The sequence below is a fragment of the Zootoca vivipara genome, chromosome 1 (genome assembly GCF_963506605.1).
Source record: "Zootoca vivipara chromosome 1, rZooViv1.1, whole genome shotgun sequence".
NCBI classification, from domain to species: domain Eukaryota; kingdom Metazoa; phylum Chordata; class Lepidosauria; order Squamata; family Lacertidae; genus Zootoca; species Zootoca vivipara.
Window position 1 is genome coordinate 9,181,786 of NC_083276.1, and position 13,268 is coordinate 9,195,053.

A 13,268-nucleotide genomic window follows, 5' to 3' on the forward strand; every position below is an offset into this window, starting at 1 on the left:
CGAGTGATCGCCAAAGAGAAGAAAGAGAAGAGAGCACATCAACCCCTTGAGAATCCACATGCATCCACAGTTTCAACAGCTAACCAGATGCGTGACTTCATTCATCCAAACTTCCATTCGACTGCATGGGAATTTGTGCACATATACTATATATATATATATATATATATATATATATATATATATATATATGGCCAATTCACATAACATATTTGTTGTTTTCTGTCTCTCTGTGTGCAACCAGTCCCAAATATGACCAGGTATCATTTCAAAGAATCACACAGAATTGTCAAGTTGGAAGGGACCCCAAGGGTTATCCAGTCCAACCCCCTGCAATGCAGGAATCTCAGCCTAAGCATCCATGACAGATTTGCATGAACCAACACAATGCACAGATATCTTTCTGTCATGGAGATTGATATGAGTGAAGCAGCTGGAACTGTGATTATTGCAGGATTGCTTTTGGGTGTATTCGTGCTACTTTATTTACATGCGGGGGGGTGAATTTTTTTTAAAAAAAACCATCAGGAGTCAATATAGCAAAGATGCTAAGATCAATAGGCAGGGAGTTCCAAAGCATAAGAGCAGTTACGTGTTGTTGTTTTTTTAAAAGTCATAGAATCACTAGAATTGGAAAGGACCACAACAGTTACTGTATCTAGTCCACACACAAACACACACACACACACACACACACACACACACACACACACCGCAATGCAGGAATCTTTTTGCCCATCATGGGGCTCGAAACCATGACCATGAGATTAAGAGTCTCATGCTCTACCGACTGAGCATGGTTCCTTTAAAATGTGGGTTGAATATGATAAGGCACTTGTCAAAGTGCAAGTTGCAGGCAGCCTTGTTTAGGGAGGCTTTTAATGTTTAATAGATCACTGTGTTTTATTTTTCTGTTGGAAGCTGCCCAGAGTGGCTGGGGAAACCCACCCAGATGGGCGGGGTATAAATAATATATTATTATTATTATTACTACTACTACTACTACTACTATTATTATTATTATTATTCCACAGATCAAACCAGTTAGATGGGCACAAATAGGGCAAGGTGGTCCTTCAAGAGAATGGCTCCCAACCTGTTAAGGCCGTTAACCACCCAATCTGCAAATTATGCAAGCTTTTTTTAAATACACTGTTCAGGGAAGGGTCATAGCTCAGTAGTGGAGAAAATGCATTGCAAGCTGATGTACCAGGGTCAATTCATGCTCTCTTCTGGTTGGGAGTGGGAGAGACCCCAGTCTGGAGATCTGCTGCCAGTCAGTGTAGACAATACTGAACTACATGGACCAATAGGTCTGACTCATTATAAGGTGACTTCCAGAGCTCTTATCTCGGGATAAGCCCCAGAGTCCTGTTGTGCTTAGAAAGAGAAAATTTTGCACATGCAGAGAGAAACTGGGAGCTGCTCTAGATCAGGGGTCCCCAAACTAAGGTCCGAGGGCCGGATGCGGCCCAATTGCCTTCTGAATCCAGCCCGCGGATGGTCCGGGAATCAGCATGTTTTTACATGAGTAGAATGTGTCCTTTTATTTAAAACGCATCTCTGGGTTATTTGTGGGGCCTGCCTGGTGCTTTTCATGAGTAGAATGTGTGCTTTTATTTAAAATGCATCTCTGGGTTATTTGTGGGGCATAGGAATTTGTTCATTTCCCCCCCCCAAAAAAAAATATAGTTCGGCCCCCCACAAGGTCTGAGGGACAGTGGACCGGCCCCTTGCTGAAAAAGTTTGCTCACCGCTGCTCTAGATCCAGCCATGCTCCTCTTCTTACACTCAGTGGTATATCAAGAAGATTATTAAAAGTAACAGTTACAGGTAGGTAGCCGTGTTGGAGTGAGAGGGTGGGGAGGGGTATTACTCAGAAGGGTGGTGGGAGCACGGGTGATTGGCTGATAGGTGTGGTAAACCTGTTGACAACTCTTAACGACTGCAATTGGTCTTACAGGAAAAAGCAAGGGGTGAGATGGCTAAAAAATGATGATGCTATAAGGGTCTGGTGACTTCTGTTTCAGTGTATCTGAAGAAGTGCGCATGCACACGAAAGCTCATACCAAGGACAAACTTAGTTGGTCTCTAAGGTGTTACTGGAAAGATTTTTATTTTATTTTATTAAAAGTAACGACAGTCATCCTAAGCTGGCTGTGTACATGAAGAGCCTCAATGTAATTGAAAATATAAATGGAATTAAGTGCTTGAAAGCATTTCCATATTTGCAGCTTGGTAACTTTTTCATTCACGGGGCGGGGGGTGGGGAGCATCTCCTCTGAAGTACACAGCTTCTTACAATCTCTGCTTAATGCAATCTACAACTGGCATTAACGTTTCAGATTTGCTTCTGGTGGACATAAAACAAGAATAAAGCGGTCGTACCAATTTGCTACCATTCACAACATTTAACGTGATTGACGAGGAGTGTGCATTTGTAATGCAGAATTCTTTTCTGTGGGTTGTCTGCGATTGAATCCTACTGAGAGTGGACCCATTGAAATTAATGGGATGTTAAGTTAACCATTAATGGGGTGAAATTAATGGGGTGTTAAGTTAACCATTAATGGGGTGAAATTAATGGGGTGTTAAGTTGACCAGGGGGTTGGACTGGATGGCCCTTGTGGTCTCTTCCAACTCTGATTCTATGATTCATTAGCCCATCAATTTCAGTGGGTCTAATGCAATCCTCTGTTTCGTTATGCAACTTCATTATTTTTAAGGGGGAAGCATAAGAGTCTTGCAGGATAGGGCAGGATCAGGCCTTGCAAAATCGGGAATCAGTGGGGTTCAAAACCCTAAAGGAAGGAGCCCCAAACAACCCAGCAAAGACCTAACATTCTCAAAGGCCACGTAATACTTATTATCCAGGGGAGGGGGGAATTGGGGTGAGGTAAAGTGGCCATCACTTTCAACAGAAGCACTCCACTCTGCAACATTTTGTTGCAGGTCTCACTTGTCGTGACCACTAGCCATGGATAGATCAATCCAGGGCCAGAGGAAGACCTCTAGAGATCATAAGCACTGAAAAGATTGTGGTGCCGCAAATATGTAATTCAAAATAAAAACAATACCCAAACAGAAAACAGCATTTCATTTTCAAAATGACACAAAAGTTACATGTATGCCAAAATGTACATGCATGTATGTCATGTGCAATGCATGACAGGCTCTGATTTTGATGCTTTACCTATGTTAGTAGGACACCCCCTGGTTTAGGTGGGCATAAGTAATAAAAAAGAGACCAGAAAAACGGGGGAAGAGTGTAGAAGTCTAACAAAGTTCAGATTTTTCCCATGATGAACTACATCAATGCTTTTTTTTTGAAACCTCAAATGTAAAATTCTTTCTACATTTCCGCATTTCTTCTTCTTATTTTTTCCTTCCTTCCTTCCTTCCTTCCTTCCTTCCTTCCTTCCTTTTTTTGTGTGTGTGGCCCTGATTTGCTAGTGCCCTAAACATGTGCTTAATCTGCCTGCTAGGTAATCCAGCACTCAATCTAACCTTCCTGGATTTGGCCAACAATTTTTTTTTATAAAAAACAACAACAACACAAGTTTTATAAAACAATGTCTCATTATAGAATGTGCCATTGCTTTGTACTGGATCATTTCCAAATGGCCTTGAATGCTGAAAAACTAAAAGGCAGCCCAGAAATTCTGTAAATGAATAAATTTTAGAATTGCATTTAAGTTTGAATTCATAGTCCAGGAAGGATGGAAGGAGAATATATATAAGAAATGTTAGGGCTCTGTTTCTCCTGGTGATCTCTTTGCCTAGTTCAGTTTGAGGGATTATCTGCATTCTTTTACATATTTGCATTAATGGGACAGCATGGAATATTTTCAGCCACTTTTGAAACAGGTAGGGGGGATACGGGCAACATTATTGTTAAAAGGAATCCCAAGCAGAGGAATTACAGGGTGAGCAGAACTCCTTATAACCACCCTCTTTGGCAAAGCACTTTGAACATACACCTTGGTCTAAAGACATAAAAACATTAGGAGATGTCAGCTGGCTATCTGTCAGGAATGCTTTAGTTGAGATTCCTGCATTGCAGGGGGTTGGACTAGATGACCGTCAGGGTCCCTTCCATCTCTTCAATTTTATGGTGCTACACACACACACACACCCTATAGAACACAATGATACATATAAATGACAGTATTTTTAAAATGCCTGTATGATGTAGAAAGAGTATGAGTCTCTGGTCCATATTAGTAAGTATGCAGTCAAGTAAGCTGGTTTTCAGGTCCTCACTGAAGGGCAATTCCACACATGACTATTCAGAAGTAAGTCCTGTAGAGTTCAATAGTGCTTACTCCAAGGTAAGTGGATACAGAACAACAGCCTCAGCAATGGAATTCTCTTGATGGCTTTGAGCTAGGCACAGTCCTCTAAACCTACCCTGTCCGTCAAAGGCATAATAAAGTGGGACAACCCCCATCTTTGCTGCCCGAAGCTCTTTGGGTGAAAGGTAGGATATACAAACATGATAACTTAATCAATAAGTAAAGGTTAAAGAGGGTTGTTCAATAAATCATTACACCAGTGATATGGGTACTGATTCAAAAAGTGCTGAGATAAAATTAAGAAGTTTGGATCTAGAAATAGAATAAAAATCACTATGGTATTATAGCATTCAAACTGACCACATACATGAAGTTCCTAAAGTCATGTCGAATGTTTACTAGCAGAAATTATCTAAAGGCAGCATTATTAAGAAAAAAATCGGAGCACACCTTGCTTATCATGCCTTATTCTGCATTTTTATGCACACAGAGAGAGAGACACACAGTAATTCACCATGCAAACTTAGTGTAAATGGTTTGCTAACATAAAGTGTTGTTGAGGGTGAGTTCTTTCTGGCTTACTGCACAGTAGATTTTACACTGAGCGTATTTTCCTCTGGCCAGCAAAGTGTGTGCTTTTTAATTTTTTCCGTTATGATTACTCGTGGACACTCCTAGACACTTTATCAAATAATCCGTCTCACCACATAGGCAAACCTTCAACTCCAAACTACGTTCCTAGAGGGGTTGGAATTTTCAGGAACGGCCAGGAGAGAAGTGAAAGTAAACTGCTGGCGGAAATGAGGATTTATTCTCCCCTGATCCTTTAACCTGTTTGACAGTTTCTGTTCCAAACCACAAAATCGCCCTGAGGCTTCTCGGGCCTCTGGCTTCTATGATGGAGAGATGCCATGCCTGTCGGTTGTTGGTTTTTACCCAAGACAATTAAATCTTCCTTCTCACCACAATGCAGCCACCCACTTCAATTTACAGTATTCAGTCAAAGAAAGGAAATTCCAATGACGGGAGACACACACACCCATACTTTTTCAAGAGTCTCAGAGCATACAGCAAGGAACAGCTGTAACTGTTCAGACTCTCCGGCTGCTTTAACTCTTTCCCTGGTGCCACCAATCTTGCGCTACCATCTAGTCCATCTTTCCTCGCAATCAAATTTAGATTGCAAGCTCCCTGAGAACAGCACCTTGAACTCTAAAAAAAATCACCAGGTACGTTAAGGTGCTGAAAGGACGGTAATGACAGTAATGATGCAGCTGAGTCAAACAAATCAATTTATTGATGAATTAATAAATTAATTATTGCACCTTTAAATATACCTATAAAAGTTCTGATTGGAAACTAGCCCTGTGGAAACTACCACTCCTCAGCTTTTAAGGCGTTTTACTTAAGTCCGGGAGTCTGGGGGCGCTTTTACGAACTTCGGAAGCAGTTTAACCCTTTCTTCCCGCTCTCCGCTCCGTTGCCTAGTCAGGAGGAGGAGGAGGAGGAGGAGGAGGAGGAGGAGGAGGAGGAGGAGGAGGAGGAGGAGGAGGAGGAAGAGGAAGAGGAAGAGGAAGAGGAAGAGGAAGAAGAAGAAGAAGAAGAAGAAGAAGAAGAAGAAGAAGAAGAAGAAGAAGAAGAAGGAGGAGGAGGAGGAGGAGGAGGAGGAGGAGGGCCTCGCTTACCACTTGAGCGCCTGACGATGTTCTCCAAAAACGTGTTCTGTGGTGCCACCAGCCCTCTTTTTCCCCCCGGCATCCTGCGCCTGCAGAGCCGGGCTCTGGAGCCAAGGGGTCGCAGCGGGGGCGGCTGGGAGGGTCTCGGCAGGTCTCTTGCACCCAGTGCCGTAGAGTAGCTGTGGGAAGGTGGACGAGGCAGTTCATGGTAGTAGCGCTCCAGCGGCTGGTGAAGCCCAGACTGTGGCAACGCCGCGCTCACAGCTCGGGAACTGCAGCCTCCGAAAGGATTGCGCCTGCGCGTGTGCCTGGCTGTTGCTGTTGTTGTTGTTGCTGCTGCTGCTACCCCAACGGGCAGACAGCATGACCACACGCCCTTCCAAAGCCCACCGGGCTGCCTGCGTCTGGACAGCGAAGAGTCAACCCAGCCCAGCCAGCGGATCTGGCTACTTCTCGCGTTCCTGGGCGCAACCGGGGCGCGTCGGGGAAACGGGGACTCCAACAGATGCGGAGAGGCTCTGCTTTTTTTAGCCACCAAACTCTTCTTTACTCTTTTCCCTTAAAAATAAGAGGAAGAAGAGAGACGATTCCTGCGTTACCAACCAAGCGCTCGCATCCCAAGAAAAGCTCCAGAGAAGCGGCTTTAATCCCAAAGCGCGTCGCCAAGTTGGAATGATCAGAACCCTGGACAGCTCTCTCTCCGGGAGCGCCTAGACTGCGGAGGGCAGGAAATCCACCGAGCGCCACCCGAGGTCTCCTCCGCGCCGTCGCTCCAAGGGTCGCCAACAGGGAGCCGCCACCCCACCCTCTCTCCCCTCCCAGCTTGGGTGCCCTCTGGAACCTGCGGCTGCACCCACACGCGCCCAGCAAGGCGAGCAGAGGAGGAGGGCGGGCGGCGCGAGGGGCTGCGCTGAGGCGGATGCACACCTGCTGGAGGCTGGCAGGGAAGGCAGCGCAACTTGGGCAGGTCCCAGGATGGAGCATCAAACCCACGCTAGGGAGGGTGGGGGGGGAGGAGAGAGCCGGGGGGAGAAGAAAGAGGCCAATGGCAAGAGTGGCTATGGGATGCTTTCCCCGAAATCAGAGGCTCGCCAGGAGGCGGGGCTGAGTTGCCAGCCTGATCCGGGATCCCATTCTCTCTCTCTCTCTCTCTCTCTCTCTCTCTCTCTCTCTCTCTCTCTCTCTCTCTCTCTCTCTCTCTCTCTCTCTCTCTCTCTCTCTCTCTCTCTCTCTCTCTCTCTCTCTCTCTCTCTCTCTCTCTCTCTCTCTCTCTCTCTCTCTCTCTCTCTCTCTCTCTCTCTCCTTCGTTCCTACAGTCAGTCGCCAGGGCTGAAAGTTCTTCGCCCGAGATGCTCCGAGGCGAGCGCCCGAGCTGCCCTTCCGCCAGGGCAGGAGGAGGCTGAATAATTTAGCGTTTGCTTCGGGGAGTTGGGGGGGGGGTTGCAAAGGGAAGAAAGGAGCGGGGGTGGGGAGGCGAAAGGCTAGGGGGTGATTCTAGTCATTGGTTTGGCACGGAGGAGAGCTTAGCGGGAGAGGAGGATAGGTGGGGAGGGAGATGCAACTTTATTTTCTGCTTCTGAAGAACTGGGGGCCGGTGCGCGTTGAAATGTCGAAAGGCATTGCGGGCTTTTGCACCTGCCTCGCAAGGAGAAGGCGGGTGGTGGGCTTCTATCTGGAAATGTCTTCTCTACTGACCGCTTGGTCGTCGCCCATGATAGCTCGATGGATCCTCAACGGGCAGTTCGACGCTGAATATCAGCCGCTGGAGACTCAAGAAAGGAGGTGGGAGGGGGTGGCCGCTGCTCTCAGGCTCTGCTTGGGGGGTTCCCTGAGGCATCTTTCCTGGTCTCTGCTGGAAAGGAGCAGGCTGGACTGGACAGCTCCCGGGCCTGACCCAGCAAGTCGTTTCTTTTGGTTCTCGGGTGAATTAGAAATAAACAACCCAAGATAGGAATATTGAGAAGTGTCAAGACCAGAGGAACAGGCGGTTCCTGTGGGGACCTTAAAGCCTTTCGGCACAATCCTACACAATTGTTATTATTATTATTATTAATTATTTTGCTCCTTGTCCACTGATTTTAGTGGTGCTTGCTCATGAGTAAATCACAGGGTTACAGCCATGCAGCCTGATCCTAACCATTCATACATGGAAGAATGCCTTGGGACCTATTCCTAAGTAACTGTACAAGCGACTGCAGTATTACGGCATAGAATCACAGAAACATAGAACTGCAGAGTGGGAAGGGACCACAAAGGTCATCTAGTTCAACCCCCTGCAATGCAGAAATCTTTTTGCCCAATGTGGGGTTCTAACCCATGACCCTGAGACTAAGATGAATTTCTCCTTGCCCTCACCTGCTCCTTGATCCCCACACACAATCTTGATCCTTGTTTCTCTCCCTTCTCCAGCTTCGAGCCCATCAAACAGGCATTCCAGAGCAACCGATTATGCCCAACCTTCCAACCTCAGCCTCCAGGGCACTGGGGTGCTTTTCCTGAGCCTTTTCTGCTCGATATATTTTTTTAAAGGTTGCGCAACCACCTGGCAGTGATGTTGCACTAGTTATACCCTGAACAGGGCAAAGGGATGGACTACTGGACCTCCAAAGACCGTCCCAACTCCGAAATTTTGTTAACTGGAGAAAGGAAACCACTGCAAAGTCTAGACTTCAAGTGTGGGAGTCATCACTGGATTGCAAAGGGAGTGAAAGACACAACAGAGGGAAAACTAGGGGAATAATTCCTCCTTTCCCATTCAAGATCTGCCGGAATGGGTGTCCAGGAAGCACTAAATCAGAGACCCCTCACCTATTCCTAGTTTCAAATTATACTCTCTTGGTATGTTATCTGTTAGGTTGGTGCATGTCTAGTCTGGGCAAAAGACAGTAGTAAATAAGACACCTTCATCCTAGATATAATTCCTATTTGCCAATAGGACCCCTTTCAGGATGTCATAAGTACCAAACCACCCTTGCTGCTTATTTTATTAGTATTTACCAAAAAGCATTTTTCAGCCTTCCCTTTCTGCCTCAGGATGAGGCACTTGGGTTGGTTCATGACACATTTAACTGAATGCATTTCCACGGCCATTCAGTTTATATTCTTAGCATTTCGTCTGCGGCCATTTGGAGGGAGCCAATGCGTCACGGTGGTGTTTTGGTGGCACTCCTTTTTAACAGGCTCTCTTTCCCACCCTTATTTGGCACTTCTGACCAATGTATAGCTGACAGATCTTTTTTTCCTCCTCCTTTTTCTTTTTAAAGAAAGATTGCATATCCTTATCGGAGTTAGTCCCCATCGGCTGATATGAAGGAGGAAGGGATGAATAAGGAAAGGAAAACGAAATAAAATTTGATAGAAGAAGACATTTGCATCCAGCTTTGTGTCTATGGAGCTCTTTCAACCTGGAGTAATGCAGATCAGATTTCGGAGAGGGGGGATAAGACTCCAACCCCTTTGCTTCCCCTGCCAAATGGCTTTTTTAAAAAGAAAATTCCATACATGCCTTCCCAGCATCTGGAAGGAGGACATGGACCATGGGCAAAGTACTATATGTCTGCATGTTTTCTCATCTAGCGATGGATTTGTCCAGAAAAGCCTTCTTCTGTGTGCATAATATGTCTTCCTGCTAGTTTCTATTCAGATCTCGCCAAAGGCTGCTCCCCCCAAAAAAGCAGGGAGGTGCAAAGTGCTGTAGGAGGGAAGGAATCTGCTCTACCTACTTGCTAATTCTTGCTCAAGACTACCTTGCATATTATCCAGCCAGGTAATCTAAAAACAGATACGGCTGTCAGTTTCCAAATTCTTCTCCGTCCAAATGAAAACTGGCTCCCTGTTGGAATCTTTTTTTGCAAGGCAATCAATGATAGTTCCCTTTTCTTCCCCCACTCCTTCACGGTTTTGGCCACTTCAGTCGTTCTGGAGCTCCCTCTTGGCTGTTAGTTGACACCAAGTATTGATCTTGATTGAACCGGCTCATTTTAAGCAAGCGTTTACCTTCTGAAAGTGCACATCAATATGTACAAAGAATCAAGGTAAGTTAATGCAAAGCTGGACATGGAGGCAATCAAGGCGAAAAGAAGTTAAAGCTGATAGAGAGCAAATATTGAAAACCATCCAGCACCAAATGTGCTAATTTAATAGAAAGGAAGTTTAAAATCTAATTCCCAGATCAGGAAATTAAATTCAGCCCCACCTGGGAAATGGTTTTCTGTGTTTCTTTCCCTGAAACTTCTGGAAATTGTTGGACATTTTGACAAGGCTTTTTCATTTCTTTTATGAAACAAACTGTCTATGCAGCTTGGTTGTAAGAATACCTCTAAGCAATTTTAGGTAAGGATGTTGGAAGGTGAAAGAATACGGGGAGATGAAGGATCGTTTGGGACTGTGCTGTCTGTTGAGCCCTAATTGTGGGAACCAGGCTTTATAAAAGTGTTGATTGTTGTTGTTGTTGTTGAGTCGTTCAGTCGTGTCCGACTCATAGAATCATAGAGTTGGAAGAGACCATAAGGGCCATCCAGTCCAACCCCCTGCCAAGCAGGAAACACCATCAAAGCATTCTTGACATATGCCTGTCAAGCCTCCGCTTAAAGACTGTTCGTGACCCCATGGACCAGAGCACGCCAGGCACTCCTGTCTTCCACTGCCTCCTGCAGTTTGGTCAGACTCATGTTGGTGGCTTCAAGAACACTATCCAACCATCCCATCCTCTGTTGTCCCCTTCTCCTAGTGCCCTCAATCTTTGCCAACATCAGGGTCTTTTCCAGGGAGTCTTCTCTTCTCATGAGGTGGCCAAAGTATTGGAGCCTCAGCTTCAGGATCTGTCCTTCCAGTGAACACTCAGGGCTGATTTCCTTCAGGATGGATAGGTTTGATCTTCTTGCAGTCCATGGGACTCTCAAAAGTCTCCTCCAGCACCATAATTCAAAAGCATCCATTCTTCGGCGATCAGCCTTTTTAAAAATTTTTTTTTAAAAAAAAGACTTTATTTCAAATTTTTAAAATATACAGCAAAAGAAGAAACAAACTTAGACAATGGTAAAATCAATCATATACATAAATACAATCCCCTTTACCCGCCCTTTCCCTCCCCCTCCCCCCTATACTTCCCTCCGCACTCTTTCGACTTCCTTTTCCACTCTTATATTCACTCGTGCATTTATTTCCAATACAATTCTACTTTACTGTTAAAAATACTCATTTTACTTAATATATTTATTTATATTATATTTACTAATTAATTATTTTTGTTTTTATTTCCCTTCATATCCCCTAGATCAGCCTTCTTTATGGTCCAGCTCTCACTTCCATACATCACTACTGGGAAAACCATAGCTTTAACTATACAAACCTTTGTTGGCAAGGTGATGTCTCTGCTTTTTAAGATGCTGTCTAGGTTTGTCATTGCTTTTCTCCCAAGAAGCAGGTCTTTTAATTTCGTGACTGCTGTCACCATCTGCAGTGATCATGGAGCCCAAGAAAGTAAAATCTCTCACTGCCTCCATTTCTTCCCCTTCTATTTGCCAGGAGGTGATTGGACCAGTGGCCATGATCTTAGTTTTTTTGATGTTGAGTTTCAGACCATATTTTGCGCTCTCCTCTTTCACCCTCATTAAAAGGTTCTTTAATTCCTCCTCACTTTCTGCCATCAAGGTTGTGTCATCAGCATATCTGAGGTTGTTGATATTTCTTCCGGCAATCTTAATTCCGGCTTGGGATTCATCCAGTCCAGCCTTTCTCAAGATGAATTCTGCATAACTAATATAAATATAAATTAGTTATGTTGTTATATGCAGTTCCCTAGAAAGGCTGCTAACACATGCCTTTAGCAGGGAAACAGGTAGACTGAAGGATGGAAAGTGGGTTGCCTTTAGGTGAAAGAGAGGTTGGAAGGGTCTAAATGTGTTGCTTGTTAAACCTCGAGCATTGGCCTCAGGCTTCATAGGGGTGTTGGTAACTATTTACGAACTTACAGCTTCCTGGAACATCTCCTAACACAGGTCTGCAGCAGGGTCTCAATTAGAAGGGAAGGAGAAATCTGTATAATGGGTTCATTGTGCCGGAATACAACACAGAGGCAAGATAGAGACAAGACTCTATCTGTCAGTAGTCAGGATTCCCTGAAGCTAAAAGGCATGTCTGGACAAGCTCTGAATGCGCAAAGGGTGTGTGGAGTGTTCACAAAGAGATCCTGGTACATGAGTTCCCACTGATAAGAAAGAAAGAAAGAAAGAAAGAAAGAAAGAAAGAAAGAAAGAAAGAAAGAAAGAAAGAAAGAAAGAAAGAAAGAAAGAAAGAGCTTTTGGGATATGCTTTGGCCTCTAGGGAAGGGTAGCTTAGTGGTTAGAGCACCTGATTCACATGCAGAGGGCGTCTGTTTAATCCCCAACATCTCCAAGGAGGGCTAGAAGAGACTCCGGCTTGGAATCTTGGATTGCCGCTGCCAGTCATTGCAGACAACCCTGAGCTAGCTAGACTAATGGTTTGACAGTATAAGGCAGCTTTCCGTGTTCTATATAAAGGACAATCTGGGGAAACAAGACAGGCCACAGATGGCTACAGAAAGAGACAGGCAGCAGTACAGCTGGGGCAGGGTGCTCAATCGCCTCTGCAGATCGAGGCGTTTTATTTCTGGGAAGAGATCTGCTGCATCTTCCCTTTTTGGAGTGAGAGCCCCTATGGAATCCATGAGTCAGGCTGGACATTAATTGCTAAGCAGGCTTTCTCAGCATTCTCGAACCATTGCAGCCTCCCCCGCCTGGCAAGATCATGAGCCTGGCTTCTGCTCTGCAAGCTGGAGGAACGAAGCCTCTGCACCCAAGGCAGTCTGGAAAGCAGGTCAATGGTTATTGCACTACGGAAAGCCCACACCAGCATGCCTTGGTTGCATTTCTGGTTGTTTTAGGGTAAGCCCTTGCTGGTTGCACCTGTATACTGAAGCTGCTTTCTAGGCATTTCCTGTGCATTGAGGCCAGTAGCTAGAGGCTCCAAATCTGTCCACCTCCTAGCCTCTCCCAGATGCCTGAAAGTGAAGGAAGAGAAATCAGCAGAGAGACTAGCTGTACGGACAGTTAGCGATGGGTGAAATCCTCTTGGCTCAGCTTAGACATTCTCTCAAATGTCTCTTAGTGCTCTTGGAACAGGACAGGTCTCTTCCAGCTTATAGCATCAAGTGATCTGGTCAACCCACAACCCTGAGATAAATCATATCATGCTCTACATTCTGTGCTCCAAGTGTGTGCCCTCCCCACTGATCCACACTTCCTGTCCGCCATGTTTTGCAGGGGGTTGGACTAGA

At 45.3% G+C, this 13,268-nt stretch overlaps 1 protein-coding gene across 1 annotated transcript in view; it reads right to left on the bottom strand.

Annotated features, from left to right (window-relative positions):
* Nucleotides 1-6,053, bottom strand: part of KCNH5 (potassium voltage-gated channel subfamily H member 5) — a 178,340-nt gene extending 172,287 nt beyond the window's left edge. The window contains exon 1 of the mRNA XM_035116477.2: nucleotides 5,981-6,053. Within this exon, the coding sequence (XP_034972368.2) occupies nucleotides 5,981-6,053 (73 nt within the window). The remainder of the gene's footprint in view (nucleotides 1-5,980) is intronic.
* Nucleotides 6,054-13,268: the final 7,215 nt, after the last annotated feature.